The sequence below is a fragment of the Enoplosus armatus genome, chromosome 13 (assembly GCF_043641665.1).
Source record: "Enoplosus armatus isolate fEnoArm2 chromosome 13, fEnoArm2.hap1, whole genome shotgun sequence".
In the NCBI taxonomy this organism is placed as follows: domain Eukaryota; kingdom Metazoa; phylum Chordata; class Actinopteri; order Centrarchiformes; family Enoplosidae; genus Enoplosus; species Enoplosus armatus.
The window spans coordinates 23,422,077-23,440,969 of NC_092192.1; the positions used below are offsets into that span (position 1 = coordinate 23,422,077).

General features: G+C 44.7%; 1 protein-coding gene across 5 annotated transcripts; it reads right to left on the reverse strand.

Moving 5' to 3' along the window:
* Positions 1-537: 537 nt before the first annotated feature.
* sytl2a (synaptotagmin-like 2a) lies at positions 538-14,598 on the reverse strand. 5 transcript variants are annotated; one of them, XM_070916792.1, is made up of 19 exons: positions 14,585-14,598; positions 12,605-13,043; positions 12,316-12,470; positions 11,779-11,902; positions 10,214-10,283; positions 10,002-10,110; positions 8,305-8,883; positions 5,335-7,374; positions 4,659-4,754; positions 4,440-4,496; positions 4,281-4,342; positions 4,044-4,148; positions 3,245-3,414; positions 2,915-3,017; positions 2,656-2,817; positions 2,481-2,580; positions 2,304-2,400; positions 1,679-1,884; positions 538-1,084 (listed from the first exon to the last, which is right to left on the reverse strand). In XM_070916792.1, exons 2-19 carry the CDS (start codon positions 12,703-12,705, stop codon positions 936-938), a joined length of 4,485 nt encoding a protein of 1,494 aa, XP_070772893.1. In that variant the 5' UTR covers positions 12,706-13,043; positions 14,585-14,598; the 3' UTR covers positions 538-935. The 5 variants fall into 5 exon arrangements, with proteins under 5 accessions (XP_070772893.1, XP_070772892.1, XP_070772895.1 ...); XM_070916791.1 differs by having other exon boundaries at positions 4,281-4,363; XM_070916794.1 differs by lacking the exons at positions 5,335-7,374; positions 8,305-8,883 and having other exon boundaries at positions 4,281-4,363.
* Positions 14,599-18,893: the final 4,295 nt, after the last annotated feature.

Below are 18,893 nucleotides of genomic sequence, written 5' to 3' on the forward strand. Positions count from 1 at the left end.
CGAGCCTGACGTTTAATTTACCTTAGCAACGCAGAGGCTGGTGCCTGGTTGGCCGGCTCCTGTCGCGATTGACAGGACGCGACAGCCAATCGCATAGTGGGATTTCTTGTCGCATCAGGGCGGATCGACCAATGAGAACGCTCTAGACCTGTGCGAAGGTGAGAGTTGAACTACTGCTGCATTAAATGTACCGTAGGAAATATGAACATTTTAGTTTATTCTGACTTCAATTACCGGGCATTGTAATAGAATTATTATTACTATATTATTGCTGTTGTTGTTGATAAGAGAACAATGTTTTCTTTCAAAATGAGGCAAGACAGTTTTTAGTGTAGTGTGGTTGAAACTGGTTGTAAATGGCAATGAGTTGCAGTAGGATTTGGGAATATTCCTCTCAAGAGTTGTTGTCATTCGTGGCCCAACAGCAGACTCTGGTGGTCAATAAAGGAAATGAAACATGTAATATTAGAACAGCTGCTGCAAGAGAGGACTGTAACTTGCGAATATAACAAATGAAACCAATACATCAACACCAAATTCACATTAAGTCACATTAACGTCCTGTTTATTAAAGATAGAATTGCTTGATGAACGGGACTATATACAAAATCATGAGTGCTCAGATCAAATACATCTTCTGATCAAAACAATGGGTTGGGTCTTTTTTTTTTTATAACTTAGATTGTATCCTCTTCCCATTTTGTATCTTTTTTTTTTTTTCATATAAATAATCAATTTTTTGAGATCACAAATTTAACATGTGGTTTGGACTATACAAACTAAAGTACCTTGTGTATTCATTTATCATACAATGATCATGAGTTATACAGAGCTCATGCTTCCGCTCGCAGTGTATCACTTTGCAGATCCATCCAAGCGTGCACGCAGTGTGCTCCCATTTCGCAACATTTTCCCCAACACATTTTACACAACCATCACTTTGACATGCTTTTCGCCATCGCCAACATTCTCAGAGCTAAAACATCCTCCACCCATTCGCCGTCGGAGTGCAACATCCTCTGCCACAAATTCGCCTCGTCTGTCGTCGAATCCATCCAAGCGACGTCCACCCCGTAACTCTTCCCTGCACAGAGAGGCACAGAAATGATCTCGTTAATCTGAAGGTAATTAAAATGCAGCCTTGTGTGGGCATTGGAAATAACTTTAAAACGCAAACAACCCTCACTGTGATGGAAGTGTGAGTGGATATTCCGTACCATCTCCAGAGGACACGCATGTGTAAGACAATGGTGTAAATGTAATGCCATCTCAGGCTTGTTCATTATCTTGACAAATGAAATCCAAACACATTACACCCACAATTCTAGACCTCAAAGGGGCATTTGTCCTCTCCAGGCTCCCCTACTGTTTCCTCCCTACACCAGCGACTGTAGGAGCCAGTACAAGTACACAGACGACACAGTTGCCATCAGTCCCCTTCATGGAAACGAGTCATCACATGGGGCTTCGTACAACGGTGTGATGGTCCCTTTCTGGGGCCGAACATTTCTCAACAACCAAAGCTACCAAAACCTTCTCAATACCTACGGACCCCTCACCGAGCCGGCTTGCATACATAGTACCAGCACTTCTAATGTCTCCAATTGTCTTACAGCGTGTGGGACAATAAAGATCTGAGCCAAATCGAGTATAATACCAGGTGGAAGTGGGAGCTCACCTGTGCCTAGCCCGAGCCTCAGACCGCCGATGTAGTGGTTGCGCAGTCGGTCATGGTCCCACACCGTGACCTCCACGCAGGCCTCCCTGAGGTCCTCTGGTCGGAAGCCGTCGTACACCATGGTGTGGTTGAACATCGGGTTGGCCGTCCTCTTCACCACCCGCGTCTTCTGCCGGCTTTTCTGGCTCTTGTCGGGAAGTGCGGTGCTGCGGCAGAGGGAAAGGAAGGGGGTTCATTCGCTTGGACAGACTAAATACAGATACAATCTATCTTAAAACCATTTATTCAAGGCTTTTTCATTTCTAAATGTCCTGTTTTTATATCACAATAATTTCCCAATGACCATTCATTTCATTTCAATGTCACTTTTCATTGTCTCAAGTCTTTTGTGCTTTGTTTTTCTTGATTGACAGACATTTTGAAATAAAAAAAAAGTGCTGGAATAGAACAAAAAAAAATACCCGCAAATAATGATGAAAATCTTATTTCATAATAATGAGTTACACTTTAAAAATGTGTTGGATTATTTCACAATTTGTTTGATAATGTTTGATTTATTCACTGAATTTTGAGCACTTTGGGCCTCCGTAAGTCATGGACCTGACCAGTTTGCAGGGCGTCCTACCATTTCACAAACGGGTCAATAACGACTCCTCTGACTGGGGGAAGATTCTTGCAGTCTTTCACCCAAATCTGCACCTCGCCGGTCTCCGTCCTCTTACCTGTGGATGCGGTCAGACCACAATAAGCGATAAAGCTGAAACTATAAAACGTGCGAAAACTGAGGGGTCATCGAGCTCACTGTGGGACGTCTGCGGCAGGAATCTCAGGGCAACTCTCATCTGCCCTCTGGCGTCCATCAGACTCAAGGGAGACAGCGTCGGAGTTTCTGTCGCCGAGACCTGAAGGATTGAGCCAAGGTGAGCCGAACATCTAATCAAATCGCTTCCACAGTACTCACACGGTCAAGCCTTTACCCTGGATTTTAATGCATATTCGTTTATCTGCGTGTTGCTGAAGTCCCACTCTGACAAATCCAGGTCCACCTCGCCCAGGAAACTGTTCCGCCCAAACATGTCGTTGTGCCACACCGAGACGCTCAAATTCTGGGTTTTCAGCACCTCCATTATGACTTTAAACTATGGAAGGAGAAGAAGGCAACAGAGGCGTTTGTAAAATATGTAACACGTGGAATGAGAAACACGTAAAAAGACAAAAAAAAAGCGGAATTCTTACCCTGAGGATTTCATTGTAGGTGGGGTTTAAAGTCTTCTTTTTTACAGTGGTTTTTCTCTTCCCTAACTTGGTTTTGTCGGGAAGAAGGTAACATTTGACATACCTGCGGAAAGACAGTAGAGTTACATTCCTGTTTAAAAACTAGAACACTCATAGCAGAATGTTAAGGAACTCTCCCAATGCCGGCAAGAGGCAACCGTTTGGCGAATGTGACACGTGTTTCAGCCTCTTTTCTGATCTGCCAGTCCGGTCCCTCCGACCTTTATACCGCAAATCTCATTGAAATGCCATTTTGATACAAACAGTATATATATAAAAAAAACACTTTACGGGTCAGAGCGGTTCTTCTTGGTGTCCGCCACGGCCAGGTCCCGGCAATGCACCACAAAGATGTGAAACTCCCCGAGTTTCTGGATGTGGTTCACGGCGAACTGGATGCTTCCCTGGACTTCGACGTCGCCAAAGTCGGCGTGGTAAATGCTGCTGATGCTGCCGCTGATCTGCTCATTCGTAATAAGACGGAAGAGAGAAGAAAAACGCTATTTTATGTATTGTCTTTCTTTTGCTTAAGCAAATTTTATGGCAGCCATAAACCACTACAGTGACGATGTCAAATGTTACCATACTGCTATATACACCCACTTTTTCCATTCTATTCTTGCACCTAAGCTAGTGACTGGGAGGATCACTCCAACTGGATGACCTTTAGAACATGAAGCATTTTTTAAATCAAAAGGACCAGTAGCTGTTTTAGGAAATTACTGCACCTTTTTTTTTTTTTTTTTTTTTTAAATTGTAACTTTTACGTCTTAAGTTGAGGGCCCAACGGGCTTGGAGCTGAGAGCCACAGACAGGGAATGGGCGGGGTCAGCCAGTACCAAGGGATGAACTGTCATATTGTTGGTTTTGGTCTTTTTGCGGGATTTGTCCACAATAAGAAAAATACAGAATATCACCAGCCTTTTCCTTAAAACAGCGAAGTCATCCAATCAAAAAGTCTGACAAATTAAATTTCAAAAAAATATCTTGTAGTGGTCATTCAACTTTCCACAGATGTGCCTCGCAAGCAACACGCACTGTGTATTTTTGTTTTATCAGAAACATATATCATCTTGTGAGCGGCACGTACGGACGACATGGAGGCCATTCCCGAGGAGAGACTCAAGTTAGATGCGGAGCTGCCGGTGTTTCTCCTCCAGCCCAAGTTGGTCTCCAAAGTGCCGTCGCTGTCTGTCTGATAATGTCAGAGGAAAGCGGAAGCAGAAAAGATCAGTCATAAGAGCAGCTTACGTGAGAAGTGAAGTCAGTTTCACCAATCGTTCTCCGCGTGGGTTCAACGTACAAGCGTCTGTTCAAAGTGATTTACCTCGTCCTGCTGAAGGACAGGCACCGACACGCTGGTTTTCATTTGCTTGGAGTTGGAGAGAGCTGATGGTAGAAGAGAAGCAACTGGAAGAAAAGACACGACTTTGAATCTCGAGCGATGACGCTCTGTTTCTGAATTTCAAAAGCACCACATGTTTACCGTCATCGACACTTTGATTCATTTGTTCTCTTGAGTCATCTTGGGTCCTCTCTTCTCCTAAGAAGAAATAGGGCCATGAGACAGTATCATTCGCATCCTACTCCTATGTAAAATCATACCATGTAACTTGAAATGAGGAACGGGCAATGCAATAAAGCTGTGTGCCCGTCAGCTGTGCTAAAGAAGTACAGCATCTGAAGAAGAAAGAGTTACTGTTACTTGAAGTGAGGTTTTCCAGACTTCTGGACGAGGACACGCTCCTTGAAGATAAGCGTTTCAAAGCCAACAAGACGGGACCAGAAGTCTTATCGTAACCTGCCACAAATGAAACAAAGTCAGCTCTGGAGAATAGACTCAAATGTTACAATTTCTGATTCACGCAGAACATTGGCGGTTTATTTTCGGTCAAGTATAAAGCTTAAATGTGTAAATCTGTTATGGATGTAAGAAAGATAGAATGATCATAGTAAACACTGGGAGCATGACCCTACAGTGTTCTGATTTTATTGTGATTAATTAGCAGGAATATCGTTGTTGGTAAAAAAGCGGTTTGAGTCTCTGCTGCTTCTTACGACTGAAACATTACATTTAACAAAAAACTAAACTAAATAATTTTTTTTTTAACATTGGTTCTACAGTTTTGTATAGATACACTCAAAGAGAAAATAGAAAAGACAAATGAAGGTCAATGAACACAGCTGATTGTACAAACATGTAGAGATTGAGGAATTTGTCTGGGCAAGTATACTAACTCGCAGTCAGATTAGACTGTAACGTTAATGTGTTAACTTGATGTGATTGTTTTAAAAAAATAAAATAAAAAAAACATTGCAGTTTCCATTTCGCAATCATTATCTGGAAGAAATATAAATGGATAGAGGATTCAAAAGCTCACTGCCTGAACTTGCCCAAGACCAGGCACCGGTTGTTGTGTCTTGACCGGAGTCCCCGTCTTTATTTTGCACAATCCAAGAGCTGACTGTGGGACTGTCACTCTGGTTTCCCACAAAGTCTCTGAGGGCATTTTGTGGTCTGTGTACCACACCACTCTCTTCTGTAGCAGCAGCAGCAGCAGCAGCTTTCTCTTGGTGAAAAGGAGGAACATGGGCGTTCTCCTGTGGCCCAAGGTAGTGTTGATAATCCTGGGGGATGAAAGATCGGGCAAGGCGAGTAAAGGTCCCCAACTTCTTCACTGAAGCCTTCTCAGATCGAGGTGAAGTCGGGGAGCTTGAACTAATTTGAGCACGAGAGGTGGTGTCTGTGCTAGGTTTGGTGTCTGTCAGCACTGTCTGCTTTGCTTCATGAGAGGGACTCTTCCTCTGTCTTGGCACAGGTGTTGGCTTCCGTTGTTGCTCTTCATCGGCCTGAGCCTGGGGATTGATGTCTATCGGAAAGGTTTTCAAGGGAGAGCCTTCCAGCCTGGATCTCTTAGGACTGGAGGATTCTCTAGGCAGGACCCTTGGGTGGCAGGTCTTAGATGGACTCCTCCTGACTTCGTCATCCTGGTCTTTTGATCTTGGAGTTTGGGATTTACTAGGACTGAGGGGCCTTTCTTGAGACTCTGTATCAGCCTTGAATTGGTATTGGGGACATGTTGACTGTACATCCCCAGTACTACCAGAACTCCTCAGCTGTGACCTGTCTGGACTCTGACTGACAAAACCCTTGTCTGACACTTTTGATGATTTCAAGACAACATTCGACTTGGTTTCGTATGGAGACGTTTGTGCCTCTACCTCAGACTTCTCTCTGCTATCCAAGGATGTTCTCAGATCAGATTGAGGGGAAATCACTTTGTTACTGAGTATTGAACCACTTGAGGCTTCCATGACTCTTGCAGCGAGTACCCTGGGTCCTGTATATTCCTTCTCCCAGAAATACTTAAGCTCACTGATCTTGGCTGGCCTATCCTCCTGAGGACTGGAACTAGACTGCCTGGGAAGGGGAATTGGAATATCCCCCTCTTGCTTATGGGTTTTGAAGGCTACAGAGGAAGGTACAGGAGTGATGCCGTTTTCCTGCTGCTCAGAAATCTGTGACTCGGTCACTGAACCTGTTAAAGAGTCATCTGTGTCTTCATAGATGAGGACTGGATTTGCTCTATATGTGCCATCATCTTTAGATAAATCCACTAAGTGGCTACAGTCAGTCTGCGATGGCGAACTCTTTTCTTGGGACCTGTCAGCAGTATCTTCAACTGCCATTGCCATTTGAGGTGAGAGATTGTTGTTTATGCTCTCCACATCAGAGTTAGTCTGAGGGCCATGTGAAGCTTCTATTCCTGTCCTGACAATGTCTTTGTGCCTTGCCTCTTCTCTGGTAAATATTATTTTGGGACCACTGTTTTCTCTCTCCCAGAAAGCTTTGAGATTCGATAGTGTCTCTGGAAGCTGAACAACTCTGCTTCCTGTTGCCCCCTGCTGAGTGTCTGCATTTACTGAGGTCATTGTTTCCTTAAACGGAGTGTTCTGCAGGGCTGTAAGTTGGAGTGTTCTGACCTCTGTCATCTCAGAGGGTTTCGATTCTTGTTTGACACTTGCAGCACTGTCCACGGTCGCATCTGCGGCACCCTGGAAGACATTTGGGGTGCTGCCTGGTTCTTTCTGCTTCGATATCTGCACCTCTTCTTTCTGTGGACTCTGTGTTTTATCTTTCTCTCTTCTGAAAATTCCAAACAGGCTTTGGCTAGGCTTCGGCGAAACAGCATGAGATGAACCCTTTGGGATGCCATTAGTGGACAGCTTGGCATCTGAGGTGGCCTCAAGAGAAATGTCACTGCTTTGTTCAGGCAGCTTTTGGTGATGAATGCTGCGTCTGGTTGGCCAGTCTTCGGGCTCGGTCTCCCGGTGAAGAGGCTTACCTGACTCCTGCTCAGCAGAAACGAGTCCAGTCACTGCGGTTCTTAGGAACTCCGAATGACAGTGCTCAGAGACATCTGCAAAGACAGCAACCACCTATTGGATCAGTCATTTACACTATATCTGATTAGCACTGCGGCGTATAATGAGTTAAAATTACTTGTGCAGGATTTTTCTTGGTGTATCACTGTGAAATAAAGTGGGGCACTTAGAATTGTAACTATACTCTACATGCCAAATGTGATTTCTGACAGCATTTTAAAAGGGCACTATGTACAGGATTGGAAATTTTGCAACTTTGTTTCCCCTCAGTGACACCGTGCCAAATAGCAATGCACATACTAGCAGGTCAGACCAAGTGACACTGAAATGAAATGGCTGCAACACATAGAGTGCCCCAATTGTCTCATATTTCTACATACACATGTGCTATCAGAATAATTTTAAATATACTATAAAAACACAAAAAAAAACTTTAGTGGCTTTAAGAATGTCCCTTCTGCACTCAATGTACAACTTATCAATCGAGCGGAAGTTGCATTACAATACTTAAATAAGCCATGGCCTCCAATTGTGGACCACATAAAGCAAACTATTATACAGCTCATGCCGCGGGATTAGCGGTGTCACAGTTCATTTCACAGTAAGATAATAAACCAATTGAAAAAAGTTCAACACGTGGCATGAGACGCGAATGGAAACATTGCAGACAAATGTTGACTGAATGAATGAAACTCTTCAGAATTCTGTGACAGATTACCCGTAATGCCAAAGCAAGGTGCAGTAAAACCCAACAGTACAATAAAACAGATTCAGTTTAAAAAGCAGTCATACGTAAATGCACCAATTTCACTGCATGCAAGAACGTGCACAAGCAGGATGAATTATGAATGATTATACATGCTTGTGACTGCCTATGGATGTGTAGATATTGAAGTCACTGGGTGTTAGTTTGACTTATTGATTGGCTGTTTAGTTGACTCACTGGTTTTAAATAAAACGCTTACCACAGAGGACCTGATGTTGGCCAGCGTCTTGCTCTTGGAGGTAGGCCTCATTTTTGGAATTGAGTACGCCTTCCTGAAAATCCACTTGACTTTGACTGAGTAAAGGCCTACATGTGCCAACAGCGGTACTGCCAGTATTCTCCAGGTCGCTATTATTTTCCACCTCAGAGGGAGTGACAGAGTCCACGTCCAGCAAACTGTGCTCTCCCAGCTCCTTCCCATCCTGCCACTCCGCTCCGGCCTGAGCGACCGTGGAGCTGAACCTCACCTGCTTCCTGTCTATCCAGGTCTCAGTGGGGGAATCCAGGCTAACTGGACCCGGCGGGTCCAGGCGGGAGAACAGGGAGTCTGTGGAGCTAGAAGCGGACAAGTGCTTGAGGATGCCGCGCGGAGCAGCAGCGTTAGTCTGTGTACCTCCTGGCCCGTCTAACTCAACAAAACAGACCTGAGAACTGGTGCCGCCTGCTCTGTTTTCAGGCATTGGAATAGATGCATTCTGGGTGAACGGGCTATCGTTAGGGACTTGCTTAAGGTCACTAGCATAAGAAATGCAGCTGCAGTCGGATGAAGGTAAAGGCTCTGAAAGAAACAAAAACAAATGAACACCATTTTAACCAACAACACATCCGCTGTGTGTTTTCGTCATGAAGGTAACTCTGGAGGACAATTTAAATCACTGCAGCAACTCCATTAGCTAACACATCAAACGCAGAATCATGTTCGTAGCCATCAGAGCCTCTGTTTCATCGCGTATCGCCTCATGTCCGAGGAGAATGTCTCGTCTCGTTGGAATATTCTGAATATTAAATGTTTGCCATTAAGTTCTCAAGATCTTCCTGTTTCACGAGCTCATTGTGTACAACATGGACATCGATGAATCCCTGTACATAACACTGGTAACAGAACGGATCGGTGTTAGGTAACCATTTGACCTATTGTGCCGCTTTGTTTCCGTGTCTTATCGCAGAACTTCTCCCACAAAAAACACAGTTTTCATCGCTCCCGTGAAACACTTCCAGCAGCCACAAGTCATGCAGTACAGATTAAGGCTTCGGAATGTGTTTCTGTGTAATCCTCTGGCTAGTCTGGCAAGCCTCGTGTATTTGGACCTCCCTTCGCTTTGACAACCCCTGGGAAAATCTCTGGAGGAAAACACACTTAGAAATATTTGGCAGAAGCGCAAAGACTTCAGCTGTGGAACTTTGATTGAATGATAAGAAACGCCACTGTTACGTACACTTGGCCAATGGCCCTGGTGCTTGGGTTTTTTTTAATATTTTCACACCAGCACTGTTAACTAACTAATTTGTCACTTTTGCTGTACCACTGTGTAAAAATGGCCTCTCTCAAACGGTCCCAAAAGCAAGTTGGAATGAAGCCCGATGATTAAACTGTTAGAAATGACAAGCCAGCACATGTTTTCCACCGCCATGCAACCGCTGCTCATGCCAACATGCTGTTCACAGGGAAAGGTTGAAACAGCTGTAGCTTAAAAAGGACCCACACACCAGGGCCGAACGCACGCCGCCAGAACCAGACTTACGTTGGCTTGTAGTGCAATTGCTTTCACGATTTGTCCATCAAGACGACGTCCTCTCGATTCAAAGCACAGCACACGATGCATCATTAGAAAATCCACTCACACTCACCATACACGTTTAAAATAGCGCCAGCTGACATTTACATAAAAACCTCACCCTCATTCGCTGTCTGGGTTTCATCCACTGCTCCAGCCAACAACCGACTGTCCTTTTCTTCAAAAGCGGGACTTGCGGTGACCTCAAAGTTGAATGGATTCTTCCTTTGCTTCAACCAGAAGGAGAAGATTGATACACATAAAAAAAAAAAAAACCTGCAACACACCGAGCCACAGCCTCGCACCCGACGTTGCCCCAGACGGGATCCTTACCTTTGTCGGTGACTGTAAAACTGGTCTGGGTGTATCACACGCCGTTTCAGAAGGGTCCTGGTTTTGGTACCTAACAGAGTGAGCAACTTTGTGAGACTTTCTGGGGCTTTCAAACGTAATTCTTAATTTTACAATAACAATAATAATGAACTCAATCTATACTGCACCTTTCAAAACAAAGTTACAAAGTGCTTTACATGGTATAACCAGGAGCAGTACAACAATACAAAATAAAATACCCAAAAGTAATAAAAGAAATTAAAATGCAGAAGATTTAAATGAACAAACAGGACACATTAGAAGTGAAATGGTGAGCTTGCACGGATGAAACATTTTGAGAGGTGATTTTAATGAATCAATTCGTTCAATCTTGTGTGTATTACAATCCCTTCAACACAACAGACACATTTTTGGTCAATGGTCAGTGAAAATGATAATCTCATTATCTAAACAAGGCCTGTTCTCTTGTTTTTGTTTTGTTTTTTTGTCACAGCGAGTGGCTGCAGCGGAACAACTCTCATCTAACGTGTTTCGGGGGGAAATAATTACAGTTCTGTATAGTTGCTTTTAAGAACTGGAGGGCAACTGAAGGCGGTGTCGAACGTGTATGATATTATATGTGTGTGTGTGTGTCTGTGTGTGTGTGTGTGTGTGTGTGATCGCTCCTCAGATGCAGTGGAAAACATGAACATGTGAGACCTGACCTTATAAGGCGATTACTGAGAACTCCGGGGGGCCAATTACTAAGAATCCATTTACTGTGTGCACAACCCCACTCACTAGTAATCACACCCAAATAATCTCCTCTCTTGGCGCTTGAAGCAGACAACACAGACCATATGCATGTTTACACTATGTGGAGTTACTGTTTTCGAAAACGTGGACCAGGTTTGAAATTGTTGAGATTATTTAAAGCTGCGGGGGGGGGGGGGTCTTTTGAATATACACTTGTTTCATGTGAACCAAAATGGAGTTTTGAACTCGCTAACAAGGGCTCAGCTGCCACTCTCCATTTAAACCCCCCCCCCCCCCCCCCCCCCCATTACTCTTCACTTGAAAGGGAAAGTCTAGTAATATTCTACATGTCTCTCATGTATCCGGAGCTCAGTATATATCTGTTCCGTAGAGCTCCATCAATGAGCCACACCATCAAGCTCACTGGAGCACCAATTGTGTGTTAATCCACTGCAGGAAGTAGTCCCCTACAAAATGAAACTATTTCTGCACGGGTTTTGGTGTTTCCCACGGCATTTGTAGACAATAAGAAACAAATAGACACGCCAGCGTTATCCTTTAAAACATGTCGAGTGCATTCCAAATATCCTGTGTTCAGCCATTAGCAAAGAATCCCTTTAAAAAGTGAACACCCTCGCCTGCAATAACCTGCAGCAGAAACATTGCATGCAAAGACAACTTGTCAGCAAACAGCTGCTTGTGTACAGATGCAGCAGGCACAAAGCAACACTAACCGTCTTCAGCAGAAGCTGTAGTTTGGGGGGGGGGGGGGGGGGGGGTAGGGGGGGGGGGTAAATGGGTGACTTCCTGCCCCGGTTCTCCGTACTCACCTTTGATTGCTGAGGTGCGAGCGAGGCTCCTGAAGGAGTCCACAGAGCACGGGCGGGACGAACACGTCTTTGCTCTCACTGCTGACAAAACTGGGCCTCTCGGGCAACATCTGGGAGAGCTCCACTGCAGCACACAACACACACACAGCCACTGTTACAACAACAATGACCTCACAGCCTCATGTCAAAGCAACCCAGATGTAGTTACACGTCTCCATCCCGACCAGAGGAAATGTTAGAAAGTCGAGTTTTCAAACGCGGGGTTGAAACAGGTGCTTATTAGCCTCTGTTACTGTAATATTTTATGATGCACCTATATATACCAAAATAATGCACCTTTTTTGTCTAGAATGCCCTGTGTTGATCTTGGGGATTCGTTAAAAGGATTGGGATCGCTTTTGACACATTTTGTCGGGTTTTCAAGGCGAAGAGAAGGTAATTTTTTGGGTCACATGGGGCAAGAACTGCAGAGAGAATGAAATTAAAGAGCCGCATTAAAAAAAGTTACATAGTAGTGTCCAAGAGAGAGAGACTCACGTATAGTCAGTGGTTTATGCGTGTGTCTCATGGAGGCCCTGATGATGTCGGAGCCGTGGATGCGATCCCGGTGGCGGAGCTGCTTGGTCTCGTAGAACCATTCTCCGCTCATGTACCTCAGCCGGCCCTTGTCGGTCACAGTCTTCTGCAGGCTCCTGAGTACCGGACACGTCAGTGGGAAAGGTCAGAACATTCATTTCTGCATGTCGGCATGAGACTTTAAAAACTTACTAAGCACCTCTACCCAGAGCTGTCGAAAAACATGGAACGACTGATGCAAGGAACTCACTGGACTCGCTGCTCCTCAGCCCTCTTCAGCTTGGCATCTCTTCTCAACACGGACAAGATGGTCTCCTGCTCCTCCTCCGTCAGGAAGCTCAGGTCGATCATGGTGACTTGCTGCCGCCGGCCGCTTCCCTCGGCTTCCCGCTGCTTTGAGTTTGATGTCTAGTGGCTGAACATGATCGCCGCTTCACGCGGGTTCTTCTTGAAGCTACCGAAGGCCTTGTCCCGTTCTACCAGGTCAAGTCAGTGTCAGTGGTCTACACAAAACTGGGTGACGGACGTGCTTTATCCATCGTATATAAAAGCGATCACATCGAGATGGCGGTCAAGGCACTCCTTATGGCTTTCACTCTTCTGCAGCTTTGCTGGCTTTGGGTGCGCTTCGCCTCAGCTGGGGATGTTTCCTGCAGCCATGTTGGACCCTTTTCCGGACCAGTTGGAACCTGAAAGAAACCAGCAGCAGCAAAAAAAAGAATCTGATCTGATATTCACAGGAGAAAGTCTGTTTCTCTTACAGCATCCCTCAACATCAATAAGCGTCAATTCTGATAATCGAGTCTTTTGTGATGACATATTTCATACATTTGGGGTTTGGACTGACATAAACTGATTTCACCGAATGAAACCTGACACAGTTAAACCTGTTTCAACCATTCTACCTCTAAAAACTTGTGTAGGCGCACCCCGTTAAGAGTCCAGAGCAACGGTTTGTGGCTTGATATTCAAGCCACTGCGACGAGGCCTGACAAAACAGGAACGCTCCTTTGCCTCGACATGTACTGCCCATTATTCTCAATTCTCACTAAAGAACACTCCTTTCTGTCTCACTCCTTCCTGTCTCACTCCTTCCTCCCTCTGACTACCACCATCTGAAATTCTTCTGTCTGCCAGACAACAATACCTGCCAGCAAATCGCGAGAATATACACTCCAGAACAACTTCCTTTAAGAGAAGATAGAATCTTTCGGAGGAGTGCCTGCATGTTCTAACAATGTTCCCTGTTCACCCACAACACAAGAGTATTGTAAAATTTCACTTGATTGGTTTGAGGTTCACGTGAGCACACTTGTATGTGCTAAAACCAGCTGCTATGGAGAAAGTGGCAGTTATGCAATTGTGACTTTTATTTTAGGGATAGTCGGGGTCGGACTGGCTCCCATTGTTTATTCATCGGCAAAGTTAGGAAAGTTAGTAATCGCCTCTTATTCCCCGAGTACAAGGTCGCATGAGAACTGGGCTGTAAGACGCCCTGAATAAGTAAGGTCATGCAGGTTTATGGGGAAGAATGTTGCAAATCCTGTTGTACTAAAAAGGGGGAAAGACTGGCTGGAGGACAGAGGACTCATTTCCTCGTTGCGATAGCTGTGATCCACCCCATCACTGTCAGACTTCCTTGAGAAAACTGAAGATTTAACAAGCTCCATTATCCCCTGGAAAAGTCTACTGGAAAAGTGATATTTTGACCTGTAAGTGACTGCGGACACCCAAACAAGCTGCAGGGACAACTTCTGCCTGGTATCTCCCTTTACCCACCCCACCCCATGTCTCTGCAGAACCAGGTGTCAAAGATTCAGAGCTGGAGTGGTGACACAAATCCTTGCTTGCTCTCGTTTGCACTGAACTGAATACTATGAGACCAAATGACGTGTTCAAAAGCAAAGAACAACGTTGATCTTAAAGACTGTAATTGTGATTTCACTGGGCAGTTCGTAGGTGTGAAAATGCATTATGCATTATAGATAAATAGGGAGTTTTAACATGATAAACTGATATTATGTCGTAACAGGAGTCCTGGACTGTAGCAGGAATGTATAGCTTTTGCCGGGATGCTCTGATCAGCAGCAGAAAATGATGATGGTCTCTCCCTTTCGCTGTGGCTTCCACTTGCTGCACTCCTCCCGGTTCTTAACCTTGACAGCTGGAGGAGCAGCAACATAAAGAGCGCAGAAAGTGTAAAGTCAGAAAGTAAGTAAAGTCAGCTCACCTCTCGCTGTTGCACCGCGCTGAGAGAAAACTAAAAAGTGCAACCGACTCCTGAGCTGCTGCTGCTGCTGCTGCAGGTGGGAGGAGCTGCAGGAGGAGGAGGAGGAGGAGGCAGGACAGAGCAGGTCGAGGGGGTTCCGCCTCCAGGTGGCTTTCATCAGCCTGCTCTCCAGAACTTCTCAAATCAGCCTGTCCCACTGGAAACACATGTAGTGCTTGACCTGTCACACTGAAACACTGACAACAAGACACCGTTCTACACTGCTGTACCTTTATATGTGAAGTTTAACTGAAGAACGTTGTGCCTGCTCTGTGAAGACGTAGTATTATACCATTATTAGAGGGTAACCATGACAACATATAGTAAAAGGGTCAGATGTTGCACGTAAACATCAGGTTTGATGAAGAAAAAAAAATGATATATGGTCAGTATATAATTATCCATCAAAATAGATAATTAATATTTTATTAATAAATACAATTATGAACAAACGGCAGCTGGGATTAATAGGTAGATAAATCTCGACTTTATTTCTGCATTTCTCCAGATGTACTTTCATTCATGTCTGTATGCCTGCATGTTAACGAGGTAGCGAGCTCACTGTAAAGAGTGTGGTCCTGACCCCCATCATGGGTCGCCAAAGCTCCACGGGGGGGGGGGGGGGGGGGTGAAGCCCTCTTGATTTTGTAAGTGTAAGGATTTTTATATGTATTAAATATCATATACATTTAACTAATTTCTGTGAAGAGGACTGAATTTAAGGGTTATTTTAGAAGTTTATAACTTGATTTATTTATTATAAAGCCAGGCTGCTTGGTCTATTAAAATGTATGTATATATAACGTACACTATTTAGGTTAATTGTACAGTTAATTGTTATGTTCGTGTTTTTTTATGCAATGAATATAATGAAATATATATGAAGATATTTCAAAAGAAGTAGGCTACTTTATCCCCTTTTTATGTGGGTGGGGGGTGGTGGGGGTCGTCAGTTTACATACAGTGGTAAAATAGGGGTCCCTTGGGAACCACAGCAGGGATGTTTGCTCCCAGAATTCATTAAAATTCGGGAACAGAGGCAAGTGGACACAGAAAAGGTAAGAAAAACTATAAACATAATAATAAAGTGTGCATAATTCAACAATTTACAGCCTACGGTTTCAGCTCATTTCTTACTCATCCTGGCATCCTGGTTGACTCTCGCCGCTCTCATTTCAGCCAAAAAGCTGTAAAAAAAACTAACAACAAAGCCACTCAACACGACCTGCTCAGCAGCAAACGGCAGACAGGCACAGTCAGAGACGAGGAGGTGAACACGGCACCTGGCAGCTGATGAGCCAGAGATTTCCCTCAGGGAATGGCCCACGAGAGAAAAACAGGGCTAACAGAGAGAGAGAGAGAGAATACTGGACTTGCACTCATCAGGTGTTCACCATACTTACACTGCCTCCGAGTGGCCCAAAAGAAAATCTGTTAAAATCAATTCAAAAAAGAAATGAACAAATAAACAGAACAGAGCAACAACGCACAGCAGCACGCTTCACAAAGCCACCAAAACCACAGCCCGGCGCAGACCACAAGGTGGCAGAAGAGCTCCATTCTTTCCCAGCCCCACTGTCTGGACTGTCTAACCTGCACAGCCTTCAGAAGCTTCTGATTGATTGTCATTCAAATGACACGACATTTCCCCAGAAATTAAACATTCAATCTCGTACACATAATAATGAACGACATAAATAAGACATCAGACAAAGACCCCATGTAGCTTCACAACCTGGAAGAAGCTGGAAAAGGTACATTAGGGCCCATTGACAGATACTTCAATATCATTTCGCGTCTGGCTCCTTTTGAAAAGGGGCCTGTTTGCCAAACTAGTTTGGTGTTGAGCCCGCCCCGACAGACTTGGGCACAGGGGACGCACCTGAACACATCCTCCTTTGACAGTTGGGATGGGTGCTCTCGCCTCACCGACGTCACTGATGCTTGGTAGGTACATCAATACCCAATGATGCTGCGGAGCACTCCTGTCCGGTTTGTAATGTTTCCAGTCAGGATTCTTTCTGTTATTTCTCTGTAAAAGTTAACAAGAACTTGGCAGGGAATTCTGCCTTCTGAAGTTTCCTTAAGAAATAGTTGTTTCGGAGCTTTCTTTACCAGCGTGGACATGTGTGACGTCCATGACAGGTTCTCTGTGATGCTTCCACCCGATATGAATTCTGTAATCATACAAGGTACAATCACAGTGAAATGCAATCCCACCAGTTCCTTTGATTTGTGTCTTTAAAAAGAGTTTAAAAAGACTTAGAAGTTATTGGTATCCATGTCAGGGTTGCGGTCATTGGTGTACAGTATGAACAGGAGGGGTTTGAGCACACAGCCCAAGGGTGGGGGGGTAGGGGGGCTCTGGTGTTGAGCAGTAGAGTGGAGGAGGTGTGACCGCCAATCCGAACTGTCCGAATATCCAGTTGGGTAGTACTCAAGCACAGAGTGTCAAAGTTTGTCGATCAGATTGATGTGATGAATGCTGGGCCGACATCAACAAGCAGCATTCGGATGTAGGCGTCGCCACAGAACATCTGGACGGGGACCGGACCAGACTGAGGCTTCGTCTTTGCACCTCAGGGGCCTTTGGGTGCAGCTTGGCAGAAGGAGAAGGAAGAACTCCATGGCACACCATTTCACCTTTTTGTTCAAAAGCATGTCATTGACGATGGCTTTCAGCATATTCAGACTGTTAAAACACCCCCCCATCCAACTCATTTTTGGAAGGGAAGGAATCATCAAATAAGGTTAACTGTCTGAAGATGGCTGTGAAAAGGAAGGCCTCAGTTCAACAGTGAGGCTTTTATTAAGTCGCCAATTAATTCTAGCATGAAAGTCAGTGTTTCTCACACACACACACACACACACACACACACACACACTTGCATCTTTCTGGTGCTGCATCCAAACTAAGGGGAAGCAGCAGCAGCCCAACAAAGAATCTTTTTATTGCTGGTGGAGCGGCTTTGCCAAGCAGGATGTAGCTTTTATATCAAGGTCTTTGTGTGCGTTTATGTGTGTGCGTTGCACATGGATGAGCTACTGCACCTGTGGGTTCAGAAGCCTCCACAATGATGAAGGGTGGGACTCCGGCACCCTCAAGCGCCCCCCTCACCCATCACTCACTTTCCACAAATTCAACACCAGTACTTCCTGAATGTTGACATCAAGGGGGGGGAAACTCCAGTCAGTTTACTCGTCGTAGGTGGTGCGACTCCACAAGTACCTTCTGTGGCTCAAGTCTGAAATAAAACCCAAGGTAGTAAGTATAAACTGGGAGTGTTAAGTTTGAAAAACGGCTATCCCCCACAAATCCCCCAATTTGTGTTTCTGGTCTAACAAGCCACCAACTGAATTTGCCAGAAGGCCTGACAGTGACCCAGCTAAGATGTGGGATAAGGTGGTCAGACGAGACCCAGATGGAGCTTTTTGGACAAGATGCAAAGCGGCATGCGTGGCGCAAACCTGACACTGCCCATGCATCAACAAACACCGTCTCTTCCTTCAGCAGGGACTTGTTAGAACTGAAGGAACCAAGGATGGATGGAGCGAAATACAGGAAGCTTCAGTCCTCTAAAAAAAAGTGAAGGTGAACTTGGGAGAAAGTTCAGCTTTCAGCAGGACAACAATCCCAAGCACAAGGCCGAAAGCAACCCAGGAGAGGTTAAATGCCCCCCAAAAAAAGGGTGAATGGCCAAGTCCAAAGTCCAGATCTCAATTCAATAGAGAATCCGTGGCACTGTTTGAACACACAAGCATCATCCCAACCAAGCCTGAAGAACCTATAGCAAATCTGCAAGGAAGAATGGGGGAAGACTCAGTCCCAAACAGTGAGCAAAGCTGGTACTTACCCCTAAAAGACTTGGAAGGTGGTCCTACCGAGAACTAATGTGAATTGAATACTTTTCAGCTTTTCATTTTCTTTTGCTGACGAATTCATGAGTGCTTTGGAAAATGACTGTAGCATGTGGGTTTGCAATAAGAATACTATGTGAAGGTATCATACGCTTCATGAAGACGCGTCACTATCTATGGAGTCTAAAGTCTTCCTCTGTTGCTAACCTCAATTATTGTTATACACTTCCAATTAAGCTCTCCTGGTTTTTTTGTTTTTTAATACATACATTTTTCATAAATAAATATGGCACCAAACAAGTGTGGAAGCTTGCACTTTATTGGAAAAAAATCAAAAACAAACAAAAATATAATCTGCAGGGACAATGCAGTGAATATGCTCAGTTCATGGATTTAAAGGGCCACTTTTATG

Coding starts and splice junctions, on each gene's coding strand:
- sytl2a (XM_070916791.1), bottom strand. CDS start 12,705: ATGATCGACCTGAGCTTCCTGACGGAGGAGGAGCAGGAGACCATCTTG. Junction 7,375..8,304: donor CCAACATCAGGTCCTCTGTG/GTAAGCGTTTTA, acceptor CTGTCTTTGCAG/ATGTCTCTGAGCACTGTCAT. Junction 2,581..2,655: donor AATATGCATTAAAATCCAGG/GTAAAGGCTTGA, acceptor TCAATCCTTCAG/GTCTCGGCGACAGAAACTCC.